The sequence below is a fragment of the Armigeres subalbatus genome, chromosome 2 (assembly GCF_024139115.2).
Source record: "Armigeres subalbatus isolate Guangzhou_Male chromosome 2, GZ_Asu_2, whole genome shotgun sequence".
NCBI lineage: Eukaryota > Metazoa > Arthropoda > Insecta > Diptera > Culicidae > Armigeres > Armigeres subalbatus.
Window position 1 is genome coordinate 131,865,988 of NC_085140.1, and position 21,052 is coordinate 131,887,039.

Here is a 21,052-nt window from a genome sequence, read left to right on the forward strand (position 1 = left end):
ATCACTATTGAATTTAATAACGATCGACTATTGCTTTTAAAAGTTATTAAGAAAATGAAATCGAACTATTTAAGCGCCATATAAGGTTGGTGTCTTGGCTAAATGCGAGAAAGGCAGTATCTCCGCTCGGTGAATTAAGTTGGGTTTTTTATATCGCAAAAACAATGTTCTTCTTGATGAAAGCATGGATTGCAATCAGAAACAAAATGGATAAGAAATGACAATCCGTATTAATGTCGAATAAAAAATAATAGTTTATAACTGCTTTTTGATGATTTTGATGGTCAAAGGTATTCCATTTTTTTTTTTCTGGTGAAACCATGAACAATACACCCAACCGGTGATTGTTAGTTTTTCTTACAATTCTGTATAAGAACCTACCAAAACCTGCATAAGAACTGGGCATATGCGAAAATATTAGAATCCTATACAAATATTGTATTAGACCTTACAATTTTGCAAGCTTTTCTTACAATATTTGTTTGATAGCTTACATTTTTTGTATAAAAATCTAACAATTTTGCATATGCACTGTTCTGTATTGGCCAAACAATTTGTGCTGGATGTGGATTTGTACTCTAAATATGAAGCTTGACAGCCTATGTAAATCTTGATCAAAACCAATATATAACTTAATCGCTTGTTTTATGTTAGTTCGAATTTGTAGTTCTGAAAAGGAATGCAAGAGCATTATAAAACCTAAAAATCGAGGTTTTATATTGGATGTCAAAACACGGATCTTTAGTCCTCTTGCGGATCTAATTAAATGAAAACTGTATAAAACCAAAATAAAACCTAAAGCTTTTGAGCATGCTATTATAAAACCTCTATGAAACTAGCATATGTAAGTCTTCGGCGAAGTCTGTTAAAAGTAATGCATTATCTGGTCACATTGTTGTGGACTTCATAACAGTAAATGAATCCCGAAGGCGTCAAATTCAATCATTGTCAGTTTTTCCTTGCCCGTAGAACATTTCCCGTAACGCCCATAGCGTAATCAGAAAGATGAAATGGAAAAACCCGTCATACGATATCCTTTCGGCATCGCTTGCCCAGCAGCGGGGGTCCTACGGAATGTACTTTCATCCGGTTGCCATGATAAATTGATATTTTTATCGTTATTGTTGAGTGCGAAGCCGAGTCAGTCAACGTCACTATCGTGGCAAACTGTTTTCCCCATGGTGTTGGCAAAATGGAAATTGCAACTTGAAACCGCCGTGCTCTCGTTCCGATCACTCACCAACCAATGCGGATGTGTAGATTCAGCCGGAAGCATGTTTTTTGCCTTTCTCGTACAACTAAGTTGTACCGAAAGGCTATCATTTCACTCCAAAATCGAACTTTTGATAGAAGTCCCGGAGACCCATAGTGTTATATACCATTCGACTCAGCTCGATGAGCTGAACAAATGTCTGTCTGTCCGTGTGTGCGTGTGTGTGTGTGTGTGTGTGTGTGTGTGCACAAAATGCTATAAAAAACATTAGCCAAATTTTCACATAGAAACTCTTAATCAATTTTCTTGCAACAAGTTGCATCCGACAGAGACTAAAACGCTGTTGATCACTATTGAATTTCATAATAATTGCAAATTGCAAAAAATAGATAATATTAAAATGGTGATGAGACATAGTCACATAGAACAGTAATGTGTTATGAAAAATGCCTTGCATCTATGAATATTTTATCCGTGGCTTCCAATTAAGAGTTTCATCGTACTATAAAGAGTAAGTATGCTCTTCGTTCAGTTTCATAGTACTATGTACATAGTACTAAATTGTCCGAAAGTCAAAATTCGAACATAGGAAATTCGAGAAACTTTTGGCAGCGCCATCTGTCGTCTACTAGTGTAAATTTTCTATCATAACATTAGACGGTGTAACTGTTTTGCCTTTCTTGTACATCATCGAGGTGTAAGCGTAAAGGCTACATTTATTACCTTTTTACGCGAGAAAGGCGCCATCACCGCTAGGTAGATTAATCTGGGTTTTTTTTGTATGCCGTAACCGGATGCTTCACGTGTATTGTCAATTCGACGGGATAGTAAGTGTTACAATGATCAAAATGTCCGGATAATTCCACCAACATACACATACACATCTAAGTACACAGACAGACAATGATGGTATCATATGGGCAAATTTTCCTCGTTTTGTGCGCATTTTGAAGTATGAATAGTGCAACACGAAACACCGAAGTCCGGAGTGGTGATACAGAATTTGAAAATGGAACGGAGCTGGGAATGGTAATGGCATTTGCCTTGAACTTGCAGCTGAGCTCAATCGCATCGAGTCACGGAAGAGGAAGATAGTACTTGGTATTAGGTGGCAAAAATAGGGATATTGTATCACATTATGTGAACCCAAGCGTTTCGTTCGAATCCCATAAATGTGTGTCATTGAATTTCATTAGGTAGCTATTTTCCTGCAGGAACGAATTAGAACTTTGTTTCGGAGTTTTTTTTTCCTGGGACTATAACTGAGATCATGAAAATAGTACCATCCGAAATTTATCAATATTGGAACAAGATAATGAGGGAAGATGATTCTGCCATCTAAATTGACATCCTGATAGCTGGTATCTTAGTTCGATCTAACCAGATGTGAATCCAATACCCAGGCTGAGCAAATCTGTATTCTATCTATCAATGAATGTCAGACCGGAACTGTGGTTATATTATTCAACTGATGTTCGTAGCCCTTGTATCCGTTAGTGTCGGAGCAGTTATGAAACCGTACTGTTGCATTGTCACATGTAAATCAATTATCGATATCCATATCATTAGCATGTAAGTATTCCAACCACATTGTGTACAATCGCAATCTAATAACACATGAACTGAATTAGCACCCGTATGAAATCATATTTCTCAAAAGAAAATCTTGTTGTTGAGCGGTTTACCCAAAACCCAAACCAGGCCCACGAAACATATCCAGATATCAATCAATCGCTGTTCAACCAAAGGAGGAATATTTTCTCCTCATTAACAATTTGCCTTCACTGTTTTCACACATACACACATATCTTACCAGCACCTTAATGAAGTATATCAATGTTGTGATAAGCAGAAACATATATAAAACATATATAATAGCAGATAAGCATTGATAAATTGTTTACGAGCATTCCCTTACGTTCGATTATAAAAGTTAAGCTTATAAAACGTGATTGTAAAAGACATACTAAAATTATATATTTAGCGGTAAGATTACAAAAGTTGCATACATCAACAGATAAAATCTATATTTATTATTAATAGAATCGTCTCAATGAGCCTGACAAAAAATCTAGTATATAAGATGTGAATTACAAATATATATATATATTCGTTTCGAAACAAATGTAGACAAACATATCTTGCCCTTCACAAAACTGACAGCATCACCACAGTGATCAACATTTTCAATTCTGTATGTGTCCGCAAAATTTATTCTCAGAAGAAGAAAAATGAACAATGCTTCGGAGAGTCCTCGCCAGCAATGAATCTCAATGCATCGTGACAGGACTTACCAGTAATTCAGACATTTCAAAATTTTCGGTGTTTTAACTCTTGATGTGGAAATTACCGGTCGTACATTGCTATAAAAGAACGAACATATTAATATCGGAACTGTAACTTTGTGAAACTCATTAAGCGGTTTGAAGCTAATACATTTGATTAAATATTCTTGTATTACATTTTTTAAATTATACAAATTAACCTTTTCTCGAATCAAAATTTAAAATCAGACAGAGCAAACCATAATAGAACAATCAAAACCCAATATGAGAAAAAACACAGAATTAATACAAATTACGTAAACTATAACATAGCACCCGAATAGAACAAACCACCCACAGATTCACAGAAGATGTTAGCGCAATAGAACGTTGGGACCCGTTTCCGAACATTCAGAAACAAAAACACAAAAGAAAACACATACAAACAAAGGTTCCACACACCACAGGAAAAATAAAGTTATATTTGTATTTTAGCCGAAGGAAGGCACGAAATGGGACAGAGGAGGCATTCAGCTAGGAGTAGACATCGTGCGCGTGATATTGAAGTTGCTTCGATATTGTAGTCGCTGTGCACTGGTGAGCAAGCAAATATTAAAACGAAGCGAAAAAAAAACTCACAAACCCAAACAGCTATCATCCACAAACTCACAAAAAGAAAAATCCGGGAGCTGGAAGTGGTTCTCGGAATCGATCGATAATCAATTTAAAAATCATCTCTTACCAAACCTGTTACAAACATGAAGAACACAAAACAAAAACTAACTGTAGACTAGAGTGAAAAGTAGATGATATAAAAATCCGATAGCAGAACGCAAATGATGGAAAATAAAGTCGGAATCGTGATTATGGGAATGGAGAAATACACCACCAAGATGCGCGGAAATAAAAATGAAACCGAAAGGTGAATGTAAAACAAACAGCGAACGGGTGGTTTTCATTTCGATACGCCTATCACAATCCTGCACGCGACACGCGAGCACTGACTGACTGCTGCGGCGGCGGTGGCTGTTGCATGCTTTCGAAGCGCAACACGCAGCGGTTTTCCGCGCGATGACAATCACTGTGTCTACTGTGGCTGGCAGGCAGTCCGAGTACTAGTAAGCCAGGTAAGTGGCGAAAACGCGATGGGCCCCTGTAGTTAGGCTCGCTTCGGTGCAGGCCCGGCAGTTAACTGGTTTGAATCCATAAAGCGATATGGGAGGTTTCGCGTTGTGACAAGGGAATTTGTACAAATATTGTCAGTGTAGTTGTCAGTCATTAAATTTAGTTTCCTTTTGATTCATAGCTTTCAACTTATTTACTTCGTTAATCATCCTGCCAGTCATTCGGAAAAGAAATCAAAAAGAAAGAAATACACGGCTATTGGAGCGGCAGCCATCGGTGACGGCAGTCCAAATCGCGTTGGGCTCCCCCAATAATGATTATTTGCGTTCAGCAATTTAATAACGTATGATTGATTTTTGTTGAAAATATTCGCTTTCCTTTTAATCGCCAATTTAAAAGATCAGAGCTAATGAATCAATACCAATACCAGCTTTCATTGCTTTGATCTACAGCTAATTAAACTTCATGTTGTGCTATTTGCGCTGAGCCCGAACCATAGATGTCAAGAACGTTTATTCATGCTACGCGGGATTTTTTTTCTATGGCTTGTCCTGGTTTTATTGGAGCGGTGATTTTTTTTTGTATCTTCCACAGTGAAGCCCTTACATTTACCTACACAGGACTTTACACATAAACCAATGTAAAACGATAATGCTATGCTAATGCTAATGCTATGCACAATATTAAAATGTTACAGCATATAATGATGTAACAAAAAGGTTCCGTTTGATTCGACTCTTTTTTCCATCACTTTTTAAAATTACAGGGCGTCGTTACTATGGAGCTTGTATTCAATATTGCCTAAAAGAAAAAGTTGGATGTAAAATTAGAAGCTATTGGAGGTTTGAATTTCATCAAATAAACCTAGCAGAATGCATATTGATCATTGGATTCGATTCATTTGTTGTGAAAACGGAATTGAATTGACGAAAGTACGTTTTGTCATGGAATTTTCTTTATCTGCTCTGCAAAGCTGCACAAATAGAAAAAAATCTAGGAACTTTTTTCAAATAGGCGTAATTGTATTTGACCTTGAAGTTTGAAACGACCCATACTCTCTCTATTCAGCATATTTCGCTCAACTGACTTAACTACCAGATAGATCGTAATCTATTCTTTCTGTTAAGGACATTAGTTGCTCTAAATAGTTAAATAAATAAATAGCTGCCCTAACCACTGTTAGGGCGCAATCGTTAATGCGATCATTTTTATATTCGGTTAGTTACTGCAAATACATTCTTTTTCGAGTTCTTTAAGGTGATTATAGAATGAAGCCAGAAATCGGCCATTTTGTAAACCACGTGCTTTTCCAATATTTTTTAAAGAGCACGAGATGAAAGAACCATAACGCGTATGGGGCGGAAATAATGGAAGATCGTTTGCTTAGTTATACTGAACAATCATAATTTGAATTTCGGCACTGTACGAAAACTGTTACGCCAGGTTTGGGCTTTTGGAAATGAATGTAGATAAACGTGTGGTGAATTTGAAATTCACCACGGGATTCATTCTATAATCACCTTAATCAAGCAGGTATCTCAAGCATACCACATCGTTATATTGCTGCATGATTGATAAAATATCGAAAACAAAAGTGTGCATAAAAATTACCTCGCCATAACAAAAAAGTGGTAGAGTATTAACACTGTTGTTTACATTTTAGAACCAGCACATGTCGGGGTAGGGATTCAGTGCTCCGCCTTCTCCCCCTGAAAAATATTGGTAGTGAGATAAATAAATTGACCTGTGGGACCCACTTACCCTTCAAACGGGGCAAGTGGGACCTAATCTGCTTTATACTGTCGAACGAAAGTAATTTGAAGAATGTAGATAGAATGTTCGTGTTATTTCTGAGTCGTAGTATTTTCAGATCATGGATGGAAGTTTATTGCTTGTCGGAATTTTGTTTTTGCAACAAGAAAGGGATTACAATGTTAGCACATATAAAACAAGACAACAGTCAGCTTACTGTTTAATTAGCTGTTGTCTGGCTTTTCATCAGCTTTCTTTCTTACCAAATGTTTTAGATGGAAAGGGTAAGCAAATCTTTGTTCACTTTCCGAATGAATGTTTTTTTTTTTTTTTTTGTGTCTTTATTAAAGAGACTTTCAGCCCGAGGCTGGCTCGTCTCCGAGGCCGAATGAATGTTTCTCTGTTTAGAACACAAATTATTACATAAATTAAAACTTCAAAAGGAACGTTTTTATTCAGGCGATGCACAGTGTTGTAAATTTGTAATAGAAAGCACTTTTTTATCTGAAAATCTGTTAATCTGATGCGATGTTTAAAAATAACAAAACACAAAAACCTGTTGATCTATTGTAGAATAAATAGATTGTCTGCACTGTAAACGGAAAATATTGCATGGTTATAAAACCATTGCTCTTTTCCATGAGGAAGATAATTTCCAGAATAAATACACATTTGGTAAATCAACTGTACACTACTTCTTAACAACGAAACCAACGCAACGATATCAACTGCATTTGATTCAGATTTATATGATATATGAGTGTCGAAGTTATTTTTCACTAGAAGACAATTTAAAAACGAATCTATCGATCTATCGAAAATGTTTTTCAAATATGTCCCACTTGCCCCATGTATGTTAAAACTTAAGGGCAAGTGAAAATTTCAGATTTTGGCTTTAATCAAAACTTTTAAATCGTTTTCGATGTCACAAAATTATTTAATTGCTCAAAATATTCGCTTTCCACATCAATGATGAATTTAGAAACGACTATTTTTTTGGAAATTCATTGAATTAAAATAAAAGTAATAGATTTTGCCGGTAGTTTAAAGTCATGATTAAACAATACCATTAGTATGGTTTCGCAAATGGTTTTGATTCAATTTTTTTGTGTCAGGCGAAATCGTTGATAATTCTGCTTCATCGTTCTAGAACATTATTACCATTAAAAACGTTCACCGATTAATCGGCAGGCATAGTACCCTTACTTACCCCGTATTTTCACTTGCCCCGGGGTACCTTACATTTAGAGCGATTTGTGGGCAAAAATCCACGTACGCCCAGAATAGTGTAATTTTCCACGTCATTATTTTTTACGCGCTGATTAGTTTTCATTTTTTATTTCTGTGTGAATTTCGGCTTTTCACTGAAAGAATGAAAAAAATGAATTTCGTAGAATGAACCTTGCAGAAAGCCAGGGCTGTTACAACAGTTGCGGATTTTGTGATTATCGCGTTTTTAGCGAGTTTCACGGATTTCGGGAATTCCTTTAATTCTTTGAGAATTTTTTTCTAAGAGATTTCCGAGCAAATTACTAAATTAATTGAAAGAGGAATTCCTGAATGCATTTGCGATGAAACTCCTGAATAAATCCCCGGCTTTCTTAAACTTAAAGGCTCCGAGAATTCCTTTGGACATTCCCCAAAATTCCTTCAGGGATTCCTTTGGGATTTTTTTCACGAAATCCTTTGGAAATCTCTTCGTTTACTAACATATTTCTGCAGTATTATTTGCTTCTGAAATTCCTCTGCAAATTCATTTAGGGACTACTTCGGAAATCCCTTTGGAAATTCCTTCGAATATTTTCTTAGGAACTCTTTCGAAAATTTCTTTAGCATTATATTCGGAAATTTCTTTATGAAATCCTTTGGATTTTTTTCATGGGAATTCACTTGGCAATTCTTTTGGAATTTTTTTCATATATTTCTTCGGAAATGATTTCAAGAAATCCTATAGGATACTCTTCCAGATATTCCTTTGCAAATTTCTTCAGTACGGAAATTCTTCCAGGCATTCCATCAAAAAATCCTTTACAACGTTAATAGAAATTTCTTTCGGGACTCCTTCGGGATTCCAATAATAATTAATAATTTGGAAATTTCTTCTGAAATTCCTTCGGGAATAAGAAATTTCTTTGGATGTTTTTAAAAACATATTTTTGAAAATACTTTGGAAACTCCACCAGGAATTCCTTCGAAAATTCATTCACGAGTTTTTCGGAAATTCCTTCAGGAATTCCATTGGAAATGCTCTCATGAGTTCTTTCCCTAATGCCTTAAGAAATTTCTAAGGCAATTACTCCAGCAATTCCTTCGGAGAGTCCTTTACGAATTTCATTAGAAACTGTTTTATATTTAAAAATCATAAAATTTTGAGAGAACTCCTGCAGTCAGTTTTAGAAATTTCCCTTAGCGTATGGTTTAAATAAGGGAACTTTTGAAGTAATTCCTGCAGAGGTTTTCGAAAAATTTCCAGAGAATTTTTCGAAGGATCTTAAGAAATATCCTACGGAATTCTTCGTAATTTTTTAAATAACTCCTAAAGAAAATTTTCTGGATAGGTTCCTAATTGTATTCTTAATGAAATTTTCGAATAAATTATTATTGAAGGTTCTGAAAAAAATAGAGGATTTATCCAAAGAATTTCTCAAGAAATTCTTTCGTAATTTCTCCAGAAATAAATTAAATCCGCGAATATTCGTTTTTCAGCAGAGCAAAAAAAAAATTTAATATAGTGGGTCAAGTGCCCCATTGTGCCCCAAATCAACTCCGCTAGTCAACAGTGCTCTAGTGTCCAAACACGTTATATCCAAATAACGTTTCAATAATCGTATGGATGTTTCTGTAGTCTTCACGATATTTCATTTAATAAACTGATAATATAGATTAAAAGTAAATGTATTGAAGTTTCGCATTCAAATGTTTTTTTTTTTTAGTAATTTGGCCATTATTCGCTGATTTCATTATGTAAATTAGCTCAGTTTGTAACATCCTTGGAAATCATATGGGTTGCTGGATTTTATTTGGCATATTTGGTGAAAAACGAAATTGAATTCACAAAAGTACGTGTTTTGATTAAAATTTGGAAGATAAACCAAATTTCTATGAAAATACGTACTTTTGTTAATTCACTCATTTTTCAACAACTGGACGTGTTACAGAAACTTTAAATATGTTAAATCTATTGGGTAAGGAATGTCTCCAGATGTTAGCCACCCTGAATAATGTTTGACACTTGATAGAAACGACAAATCGGAGCAATATCAAACTTGTTGTTGGACAGCAAATTTGTATTCGCGATGTTCATTGGGGTTTCGTGGCCGTACGGTTAGCGACGTCAATCGTCTAAACGCCTGTGCTGTAGAGTGTGGGTTAGATTCCCGCTCCGGTAAGGAGAAAACTTTTCGTAAAGCGAAAAGTTTTCCACTGGTCCACTGGGTGTTGTGTAAATGTCCTTGTCCGTTGTCTCATGCTAGATGCTAAGTGTTCAGTCTGTGCGACCTCTGGTCGAAGACGGTGATTCTGTCTTTTTTTCATGTGTTGCATTTGTAGTTCGACTGGATCGACTGGTTACTAGCGTTTGTTGATTGATTGGTGAGATTCCGAGATTATTTCGTCACAAAGTAGGAAATGAAGTCACTTTAATATCTGCACGATTGCATGTTTCGAGAAGCTAAAAGACCAAGTTATTACGATAATCTAAATTATTACGATTCCTGAATGTCCCCATGAATGTTTTTCCGGTAAACAAGGGCCTCCCAGGGGACACGATAGGTGAGGATTTGTAAAAATTGTTCAGGATCATATCAGTATAAACGCATATGGAGACGCACGGTACATTTGTGCGATGATTCATCTTGTGACTAAACTATTTATGCAAATTTCATCACATCCGTTCACAATAAAATAGCAAGTGTTAAAACATTTGTATGGAACTTGTATTATGGGAAACCTGAACCTAACTGCATGTTGAAAAGCACATATTCTTGGTTAACGATCAAGAAATTATTAGAATCATGATCTAAAACAACAGGCTCCCGGGCGTCTTCTTGGGAGATTTTCGCAATTCTTTCACGGTTGTCTTATTAATCTCATCCAATTTCCTGTAGTTTGTTATGTTTCTAGGGATCCTCATTTTTTTTTGAAAACTGTCAAACTAGTCAAAACTAGAAAATTACGATTTATCAAATTCTATGTGAAAATTTAACTAAAATTTAATAAAATTTACTGATGCAGAAAAACTTCATAACAGAAATCAATCCAGCTTGTGCCTGCAAGCCCCTAAATCCCTTGCGTATTATGTGCAGTTCAAATTAGTTTGATGCAGATTCCTCAAATTGTTCTGGATTTCAAATCAATTGCTCAAAAATTACGCCTGGTATAAAATCAATACCAACCCAACATGTCCATACAAATTCTTTTAATATTGCGTATTATGCAAGGTTTGCAGAAATCGTTCTCAATAGATAACGAACAACGATAAAAGAGAGGCAAAAACTGTTCCGAATCATAACAAGCCATGATAACAAATTTATCAAACATGTATACAAGTGCGAAAAAACAGAATCGGATAGGCAGCCCCCACAGAGAAATGGTGATTTTCGCTTTGTTTTCGCTCCTTTCGTGTTGGTTACTGCACAACTGTGTAGAACAAGTTGAAATGCATCATCAGAGCCAGTGCTCCCCACATTTGATGCTTTCTAAAAGAAATCTCTCCCCTTTTTTGCGAAAAAGAATCCACGTGTCTTGGAGGGACTCGAACCCTCAACCTCCTACTCTCTAGATAGGCGTGATAACCCCTACACAACATGACAACTTAAAGGTCACGTTTGCGGAAAAGCCATCACGGTTAGCTCTTTTTTTGCAAATTGAATATTTTTCGGATGCGTGATTTGTCCAATCTTCACATGTGCTTTACTGTTGTATATCCACAGTTTAGCTAGCTCATATTGTTTTATTAGCGAGAACATCACCCTCTATACCCCCAACAACGGGCTGTGTGGATTTGTATAGAATAATTGTATATTTGTTATATATGTTATATGTTGAGGGTTCGAGTCCCAAAATACGTGGATTCTTTTTCGCAAATTTCATATCAATTTGTCCATTTCGAAACTTGTGCTGTGCATATGCACAGCCAAGATATTAACAAAAAAAATATTTCCATACGGCCAAGCTGCTGAATAATATGCAATTAATCATGCTGGATTGTTTCCGATTGAATAGCAGTAGTAGTTGATCTTCTAGAGCAGTTGATTTGAATTTCAGAAAAATTAGGAGCGCCTAGAACATCTGCATCAAACTAATTCCTTGCAGGGACAAGCTGGGTTGATTTCCGTTAAGAAGTTTTTCTGAATCGTTAAATTTGACTCATATTGAATTTGATAAATTGAAACTTTCTACAGTTAAAATAACAGCATCTGAACACCAGACGATCTTTTAAAAAAATGAGGATAAAAACATAACAAACTTGCAAACTACAAAAGACTAGATGAAGAAAATGAGACAACCGTGGAAGAATTGTGAAAATCGCTTATAAGACGCCCGGGAAACTTCTGTTTGAAATCATGATTCAATATTCAATAATAATAATCAATATTCGACATGTTGATTAAGAACATGTACTTCCCAACATGCGGTTAGGTTCAGGTTTTCCATTATACAAGTTACATACAAATGCTTGCACACTTGTTCATTTATTTGATAAAACGGATGTGATAAACTCTGCATGAATAGTTTAGTCACAAGATGAATCATCGCACAAATGTATCATGCGTCCCCTTATGCTTTTGTGCTTATATGCTCCTAAACAGTTTCTAACATTCCTGCCTATTGTGTCTCCTGAGAGACCCATTTTCACCGGAAAAACACTCATGGGGACATTCATATATCGTAATAACTTTAATTGTCGTAATAAGTTGGTATTTTAACTTATCTGAACATGCAATCATGCATACATGCAAGAGACTTCAATGCTTCTGAAGCAATGTTCTCTTTACTACTTTGTGACCAAATTATCTCGGAATTTTCCCAATCAAACAACAAACGCCAGTAACCAGTTGATTGTAGAGGTCGAGAACTACAAATGCAACAAATGAACATCGCGAATACAAACTTTTTTCTGATGGACGACAACAGTGAATATCGAAGCATTTACAATTACATGCATATGGTTTCTTGACGCAAGCAAAAAAAAAATCGTAAAAATAAGGTGTTACACTTTATTATATAGTAGATACATTAAGTGTACTTTATGATGTGAAAACACATTCCAGTTAAATGTTTGTGTCGTATAAATTTGCTGAGCTAAAGCTCTGTAGTCAAATGTACCTAAATGTAGGCCGCTGAAAACTCCACTCATTGCAATGGCTGCGATCGTCCCATGCATTTGAAGTGCGCTGGTATGGCAACTACACGCAAGAGTTTTCATTTTATTATTGAAAGCGTTTATTTTGTGTTTGTTGCGACTGAAGGCTTCTGAAATAAATAAACTATTATTTCCATAAGCATTTTACTTCATTTTTTTTCACTTCCAGCGTCTTTAAAAGGTTACCCACAATCGGGTACTTTTTTTTAAATCAAGAATCAACTTTAATATAAGTAGCCGTAATTTTTTTTTTCGTTTGTGTAAAACAGTACAGTTACTTCGGAGAAAAGTTAGCTAAGGTCTGTAGCTTTTCATTGGTGTTCATATTACTGCGTAATGTTGACTTGAAAAAAAGTTATGAGCGAAACACGCAACTAGGCCCACAACCGGAGACACTCCCTTACATTGATAATGGCCGAAGGGAAATGGCTTTCCATGCGTTTCTATAACAAGGCAACTAGTTGTTTCCGGCACCAACCTAATTTTTTGGCAAGAAAGATTATGTGATGCAAACCAAGCAGCACTATTTCATCACATTGAAGCCTGTTTTTCATCATAACATAAATAGAATGTGAAATGCCCTTGCCACTAATTCGTTAAAGCCTACACTGATGCACTGATAATTATTCGTTATTTTAAATATTTTCAAAGTAAACTCGCTAAATGCACAAACGCGTTCAGCATTTAAGGACAATTCTAGATCAACATTTGCAAAGGACATTGAACCCGTAACTACCTTTAAGAGGAAGGTTTGGATACAGGATGTAGATGTAGAATAATAATTTGAAAAAAAAAATTAATTTGAATTTTTGAAATGTATATATCAATAGACTCGGAAACTCGCCACCAATTTGTCAGTTTTATCAAAACGTTTGGTAACCTACAGTAAACAAGGTTATGCGACCACTTGGGCAATACCCCTTAAACTTGTATGAAACACTTCAAAGCATTAATCGCCATGAGCAATTAACTTTGAGCCACATTAAATACTCGGATGTCGTTTCCGTTTATGCGGTGTGGCTACACCGTTTAGTGCACTACTTTGCACGGCAAAAACGAACGTTTTTAGTAAAGTTGGGTTAGTTTGTTATGGATACTTTATTTTACTTTTGGATCCTGTACACCTCCGGTCCAGCTATCGCTTTAACCTGTTGGCAGGTTAGATTTCAGTCGACTTCTTTTATTTGTTTATTGAGGCTTCGCCGCCATGAGCTGATGTCCCGCTGGGTTCCAGTCTAATGCTTGTTTGCAGATTTCGTTTGCGCCGCTACGTAGAGTGTGGCCGGCCCAGCCCCATTTCCGATCCCGAATTTCTGTTGCTATCGGCCTCTGGTGACAACGACAATGGAGCTCGTTGTTTGAGATCCAGTTGTGAGGCCACCAGGCCCGAATTATATACCGCAGGCATCTGTTAATGAACACCTGCAACCGTTGAGTGTTCTACACTGATACACACCATGTTTCGCTAGCGTATAACAGCACAGATTTCACGTTAAAGTTGAAAATTCGTATTTTGGTGCGTTCACTTATCTGCCTGTTTGTCCAGATATTTCTTAAACTTGCAAAGGCAACCCTTGCTTTCTTGATCCGTGCGCTTATGTCAATCTTGGTACCGCCGTCTGACGCCATTTGGCTACCAAGTTATTGGAAGCTTTCAACATTCTCTACTGGTTGCCCGGCTACTATGAAACTGGAAGGGGTCACCGTGTTTACATCCAACGTTTTGGTTTTGTTGACGTTGATGACTAAACCTGCCGAAGAGGAGCGCTCGGCAAGATCGTTGAGCTTACTTTGCATGTTAGAGCGCCGTTGAGCGAGGAGTGCAACGTCATCAGCCAACTCGAAGCCGTTAAGGTGCTCCATGGTTATAGGCTACCATAACAGCCCGCGGTTTGGTTCACGGTCAATCGCACCTACCAGAACCTCGTCGATTACGATGAGGAAAAGTAACGGTGATAGAATACATCCTTGCCACACCAGCTACGACCCGGGTATCGTCGGACAAGGCCCCATTGTGCAGCACTCTACACGAGAAGTCCTCGTACTGTGCCTCGATGAGGCTGATGATTTTTCTCAAGAACCCCCTTGCGTCTCAGGGCGCCCCACGTATTCTCGTGATTGAGACGGTCGAAAGCTTTTTCCGTAGTCAATGAATACCAAGTAAAGGGGCTCTTGGAATTCGATGACCTGCTCCAGAATGGTGCGGAGCGTGACAATAAAGTCCACACAGGATCTTCCGGCACGAAATCCGGCCTGCTGCTGCTGGAGAGTTAAGCCCCAAATGCAATACAACGGAACGGCGACGGAAACGGAAAATTTGACAGTTAGCCCATATATTTTCTGTCAAATTTGCCGTTTCCGTCGCCGTTCCGTTATATTGCGTTTGGTGCTTTATTAACTGCACTTCCACAGTTATCCAACTGCGAGATTTCTAAGCCAGGTTACCATTTTTGCATTCGTATTATCATGAGACTAGCACGGTAATATTTTTATGCCCAGGGAAGTCGAGACAATTTCCAATCCGGAAATTGCCTAGACCGGCACCGGGAATTGAACTCAGCCACCCTCAGCATGTTTTTGCTTTGTAGCCGCGCGTCTTACCGCATGGCTAAGGAGCGCTCCATTTTTGATGGCGGTCCATTGGTCTTCCACGATGCCACCTTCCGGAATATCTGCAGCACGTGTATCCAGTTCTTCAACGAAGCTCCGTTTCACGATGGAATCTTCCAGTCAGCGTGTGTTGAACCGTTGTCCAACTTTCTCCACCTGCCGACGAATCCGCGCAATGCGCAGGCGTATTTCGCCGATGAGGAGGTGATGATCAGACGCGATATCGGCACTACGTTTATTCCGCACATCAAGAAGGCTCCGTTTCCATTTGCGGCTGATGCAGATGTGGTCGATTTGATTTTCTGTAAATCCGTCACGGGAGACCCATGGGACCTTGTGAACCGGTCGATGAAGGAAAAGCGATCCCCCGATCACCATGTCGTTATTACCACAAAATTCTGCAAACAGCTCTCCGTTTTCGCTCATTTCTCCGAGACCATGGCGTCCCATAATGTGCTCATGGTTCGAGTTGTCGGATCCGATCTTCGCATTGAAGTCGCCCAAACAGATCTTGATATCACCCTTCGGAATTCTATCTACGACGGCATTGAGTTGACTGTAGAAGTTCTCTTTGTCTTGCAGATCGGCAGCATCGGTTGGCGCATAACATTGGATTATAGTAAGGTTTCGGACCCGTGTTCTAAATCTGGCAACGATTATCCTTTCACTTATAGGTTCCCGGGGAGCAGAGTATAGCAGAACTTGTCCCGACGGCGTTCTGTGTTCTCCAAAGTTTGGCCAACGGACTTCACTCAGTCCCAGGATCTCAAGCTTCATTTACTTTGCTGGGCTAGGGTTAAAACGTTCCATGTTCCTATTCGTGTCCGTTGTTTCGCGTATTCTTTCATTATTGGATTCTCGAACAGATGTATGTCTCGGGAACAGTAGGTTGTTGGAATAAATTAGGGTTTTTTTAAGTGAAAATTTGAACAATTCTCGCTTAACTTTTCAAAAGGACCTAAGTAACATTTTTTCATGAATTAACTTGAATAGCGCAATCAACTTTACTAGCGCAATCAACAGTACAACATGAAAACAATTGATTGCAGTATTCAAATTAATTCATGAAAAAAAATTTTGCTCAAAATTTTAATAATGTTACTCAGGTTCTTTTGAAAAATTAAGCGAGAATTTTTATATTTTAAGTTACGCCAGTCTTGTTCGAAACCAGTGAAATAGGTAATCAAGGAATTGGTGCGCGATCGAACATGATTTGGATGTGCAGAATGGTCTCGAGACTCGGACTCGCGTTATTTTGATTCTGCTTTGTGCATTCTAAAGTTATTCATTTTGTGCGCGATCGATCACGATTTAGATGCGCAGAATGGTCCGAGACTCTCACGCTAAAAATGAACTACTCAAAATTGAGACGAATCCGACTCATTTTCATTAAAGACGGGACAACTCAAAATTTGAGTAAAAGATACTACTTCAATAAAATGATGATTTCGCGAATGTTAAGCTTGGCCTTCCATCAATTTTTAATACGACAGATGCGAATCAAGTTTATCTATCTATCTAAGTGCATTTTACGACAAACAGACTCCTAGTTTAAGTGCAATCATCATTTTATTGAAGTAGTATCTTTTACTCAAATTTTGAGTTGTCCCGTTTTTAATGAAAATGAGTCGGATTCGACTCAATTTTGAGTAGTTCATTTTTAGCGTGCTCGTTATTTAGTTTCTGCTGTGTGCGTTCGAAGATTAATTACTTGGTACGCGATCAGTGCAGAACAGTCTCGAGACTCGCGTTTTTTCTGTTTTGTGCAGTCAAAAGGTTTATTACTTGGTGAGCGGTTTAACATGGTTTGGAAGAGCAGAATAGTCTCGAGACTCGCGTTGTTTTGTTCTGCTTTGTACGGAAATACTACACACTACAAGCGTTTAGCAAAACGAACCTCGCTACCTATTACTCGTGGAAGTGAAGATAACTCATCGGCTTTTATAAATGCGAGTATTACGTCAACATATTTCTACCCATTCCTCAATTGATTCGGACACGGACGACGCCGGTATTACTTAATTTTGGGTTACCAGTTTTTGCACATTAAAGGTGATATTAGTCCCAAATATCATCTGTTGGTTCTCTTTGTAAATACAATAACGGAGTTAGCAACCGTGAGCAGTCAATCATGCTCAAGCTCATGCTCAAACCAATCAAATGAATTATCTTATATTCTGTTTTACGTATTTTACGTCAGGCGGTCGTGTCTTGTACGTAACCCTTCTGATTTTATAACCGGTGTTTGCTTATGATTTGGATCTTGCAATACATACCAGACGCCAAAGTCATTTGATTATTTAGCCAAGCTGGTGTTTTTGAAAACTAGTATTCCTTGATAATATTTGCACTTTTTATGGGTTTTCTAGCCATTGAAAAACTCTTCTCTGTTTGATTGGCGAATTCGTTCATGAAAAAAACACGTGGTCATGTCTGAAAGTCTGATCCATTAATGAGCTTCTTGTTTTTGCGGACCTTATTCCATAGGCTCAAACACGAAAAAAAAGCGTTCCCGAATTCGTGAACCAGCAAAAATACATCGTGATTTAATTCATGGATTCGGGAACACCAGTCACGTATTCCAGAACGTTTCAGAAAACGAAAAAATACACCGTGAACTCGTTAGTTCTTAGAACTCGAATTCATGAACGTTTTTTTTGCGTGTAGCCTATGTAAAAACAGTATCGGGTGTATTGCTATCAATAACATTAATGCCTATGCTGGGAATAGGGCCCTTGCTGGGGCAGCCTTTTGTAACCCTTTTAGTCAAACAAAATGCTCACAAATACTTCCACGGATGATCGTCAGTTACTGATAGCGAAAGAATCTTTATAAAGCACAACGAATCCTTCAAGAAGTCAGTTCATTTAGAAATATTCATTAACACAGATCGTTCAACAGAATCACTAATATGACCTTATTGTATTTACTACTGCTGTTATTCAGCTCTATTTTTGCAGTTCCAGCTGAAGAATTTGACTCTCTTGCATTAGTCAACAGTCTTCAAAAATATTGGTTTATCGCTAGAACGGCCCGTGAAACAAATGTCAGTGATTCCTTGCCAAAGCCAGGTGTATGCGGCAATATTCTTTCCGATCGTATCCTTGGGGGAAATAAAACCGCCCTCAACGCATATCCGTGGACTGCTTTGCTGGTAGTTGAGCCGCGAACCGGTGGAGCCGAATCGTTTGGTTGTGGAGGGTCATTGATTTCGGATCGATTTGTACTGACGGCAGCTCACTGCTTCCGAGAACTCCCAGCTTGGCTGCATGTGTAAGATTGAGTTTATGAATTGAAATAATACTGTCATACATTAGTCCGCATATTGTCTTGTAGTGTTCGAGTCAGGCTGGGCGAGTGGGATCTGGAAAGCGAGGAAGATTGCAACGATGAAAACATTTGCAATGATAAGCCAGTAGACGTTGACATTGGAAGCCATTTGGTGCATGCAGATTACGACTCGAAGGGTTCACATTACGACATTGCACTGATTAAGCTAGCGAACTCGGTCACTTTCACCGAGTACATCTCTCCGGTGTGTTTGCCTTTAACCGAAGAACTCCAAACCCAGCCGGAACAGGGTAAAATATTCACAGTAATTGGCTGGGGTACGACAGAACGAGGTCAAGATGCTCCAGGTGTGTATGGCAGCCGGTTCAAGCTAGAAGTTGACGTTCCTGGTGTAGGATTGGAAAAATGTCGCGTGCCATATCCGAAGATATTAGACTCAGAGTTGTGTGCTGGAGGAGTGGCTGGCAAAGATTCATGCCAAGGTGACTCCGGTGGTTGTCTGGTGGCAGTGGAAGGCGACGGTTATTGGTATCAGTACGGAATTGTTAGTTGGGGCTATGGATGTGGGAATGAAGGGGTTCCTGGGATTTATGCTCGCGTCAGTAGTTTCATCGATTGGATCAAGGAGAATATGAAATAATCAATTACAGAACATACAGATTGATACGTGAAATAAGTGTCGAATTTGTGCATTTTAACCTTCACGCTCAGCGTGAAAGTATGCGGCTGTGACCGAGTTATTCTTGTAGAGAATTCATAGATTGAATATCATCGTGTTAAATTCAATGCTTGTAAAGTAGTACTAAGTGTATTTAATGCCTATTAACTCATTAAATCTGCAGAAAATAAACCTATTTTGACCTTACAAATAACTGCCACTTCAGACAATTTGCTTGCAATATAAAACAACAAGAAAAGCATCATTACCGCAACCGGAAAAGCGAATCGATATAAAATATCTTTCCTTTCCTTATCACTATATTTATCAAATCACATGCACCCGCCGATATCACAAATCGCTTCCAATCTGCATATGGTGAACGACTCATAAATCCATGACCGTCGAACATAGAACCGGAAAATATGATAACTTCGACTACGCTCGAATGTTATTTGCACAATTGATTAGAACAAATTTGTTTCGATTGTTCGCTTTTATTTCCCACCCCATCATCATAGATAAGCACTTGAGCAATTATTGCCACCGCCTAGACCGATCCGATAACGCGTGTGGCAAGGATACGCAGTTCAGGTTCGCCGCGATGCGTTCAGTTATTCGTTTGATCTCGTTTCGGTAGGATTCGCCCAAGTTCCGGTGTGAAATCGTGAATTGGCTAACCCAATTGGGGTTCAAATGCGTGGAATAATTGGTGGAAAGTCCTTCGATGTCACGGTGCCGGATCAGGATGACAAAACTAGGAAAAGGTGTGATTGGGGAACGGGCGCGTCGTTTTTTGGGAAATGGTTGACGAAGTTGGATTTATATTTTCAGTGCATCGAGATGGAGCTTGAAGAATAAAAAGAAACGGTGGTTGCCAATCCTGTTCTGTGTCTTTTGCTTTTCCTTGCTGATTGGTTGGGTTATACGAGATATATTCTACAACCGTGGTAATGGGTCTGTTGTTCTTAGGTAAGCTTTGACGAGTCGAAAATTGAAAAAGTTCGTTATTTCAAAGCAAAATCATTCTCAGTGACAACGATACAGAAATTGTGGAGTTTGAAAGCATCGATGAGAATAGCGGAAGAAGAGAGCTGATAGCAGATTCGAATCTCTCGTGCTCCTTGGGAAGCGATTGTACAGTTTTGTGCGAAGGATTAAATGTTAGCGATTTGTCATCGGAAATCAACAAAACTCTTGAGGTGAGTATAATAGAAGGAATGTTTACAAAAATGTTAGAAAATAGTAACTATTGGTCCAAGTGTAATACATTTATTATTATGCCTAAATTCGCCTGGGAAGTTTGTACTTATTTGGAAGATTGATTCAACAGCAACATGTTGAGAAACATATTTGATTAATTCATTATAATTTGTGAAGAATCTGCAAGAATTTACGTTGCCTTTGTTATACGGAGAGCTCGATTGCAATAACTTTCGAGATAGTTAAACGCTGTTCATTTAACCTGATATAAATAATTTGCCTACTTAGTGAAGACTTGAAGAAGCCGCAGGAACATCAATATATGTAGTTTGATCTAGTCAATACTTCGCATATTTACACGATCGCATATTTGTAACACTCGCATTTTTGTTCATTTTGTAAAAAGCCTGTGTATCGTCCAGAAAGCTCATTTTACTGCATCTAATCCCACAACAGTAAGATAGGCTTCATTATCTTGCTGATCTGTGGTAAGCTGGAAATGATTGATTTTGTGGGGAGGATTGACAAACGATTTTTTTAAATCAATCAAAATGCAAATGTTACAAATATGC

At 37.9% G+C, this 21,052-nt stretch overlaps 2 protein-coding genes across 3 annotated transcripts in view; both read left to right on the top strand.

Moving 5' to 3' along the window:
• Window positions 1-18,191: 18,191 nt before the first annotated feature.
• Window positions 18,192-19,485, top strand: LOC134210858 (phenoloxidase-activating factor 1-like). Of its 2 annotated transcripts, none has more exons than XM_062687218.1 (2): window positions 18,192-18,601; window positions 18,665-19,485. In XM_062687218.1, the coding sequence occupies exons 1-2, from the start codon at window positions 18,240-18,242 to the stop codon at window positions 19,257-19,259; spliced, it is 957 nt and encodes a 318-aa protein (XP_062543202.1). In that variant the 5' UTR covers window positions 18,192-18,239; the 3' UTR covers window positions 19,260-19,485. The 2 variants fall into 2 exon arrangements, with proteins under 2 accessions (XP_062543202.1, XP_062543203.1); XM_062687219.1 differs by having other exon boundaries at window positions 18,469-18,601; window positions 18,646-19,484.
• A 236-nt stretch (window positions 19,486-19,721) lies between these two features.
• The window catches only part of LOC134210855 (mucin-3B-like), a 75,492-nt gene continuing 74,161 nt past the window's right edge, over window positions 19,722-21,052 (top strand). Inside the window, exons 1-3 of the mRNA XM_062687215.1 lie at window positions 19,722-20,044; window positions 20,112-20,249; window positions 20,311-20,479. Of these exons, the coding sequence (XP_062543199.1) occupies window positions 19,974-20,044; window positions 20,112-20,249; window positions 20,311-20,479 (378 nt within the window). The 5' untranslated portion in view covers window positions 19,722-19,973. The remainder of the gene's footprint in view (window positions 20,045-20,111; window positions 20,250-20,310; window positions 20,480-21,052) is intronic.

Excerpts from the sequence above, each read along its gene's own strand:
- LOC134210858 (XM_062687218.1), top strand. The coding sequence starts at position 18,240 with ATGACCTTATTGTATTTACTACTGCTGTTATTCAGCTCTATTTTTGCA. Across the intron at positions 18,602-18,664 it reads CTCCCAGCTTGGCTGCATGT|TGTTCGAGTCAGGCTGGGCG; the intron begins GTAAGATTGAGT and ends ATTGTCTTGTAG.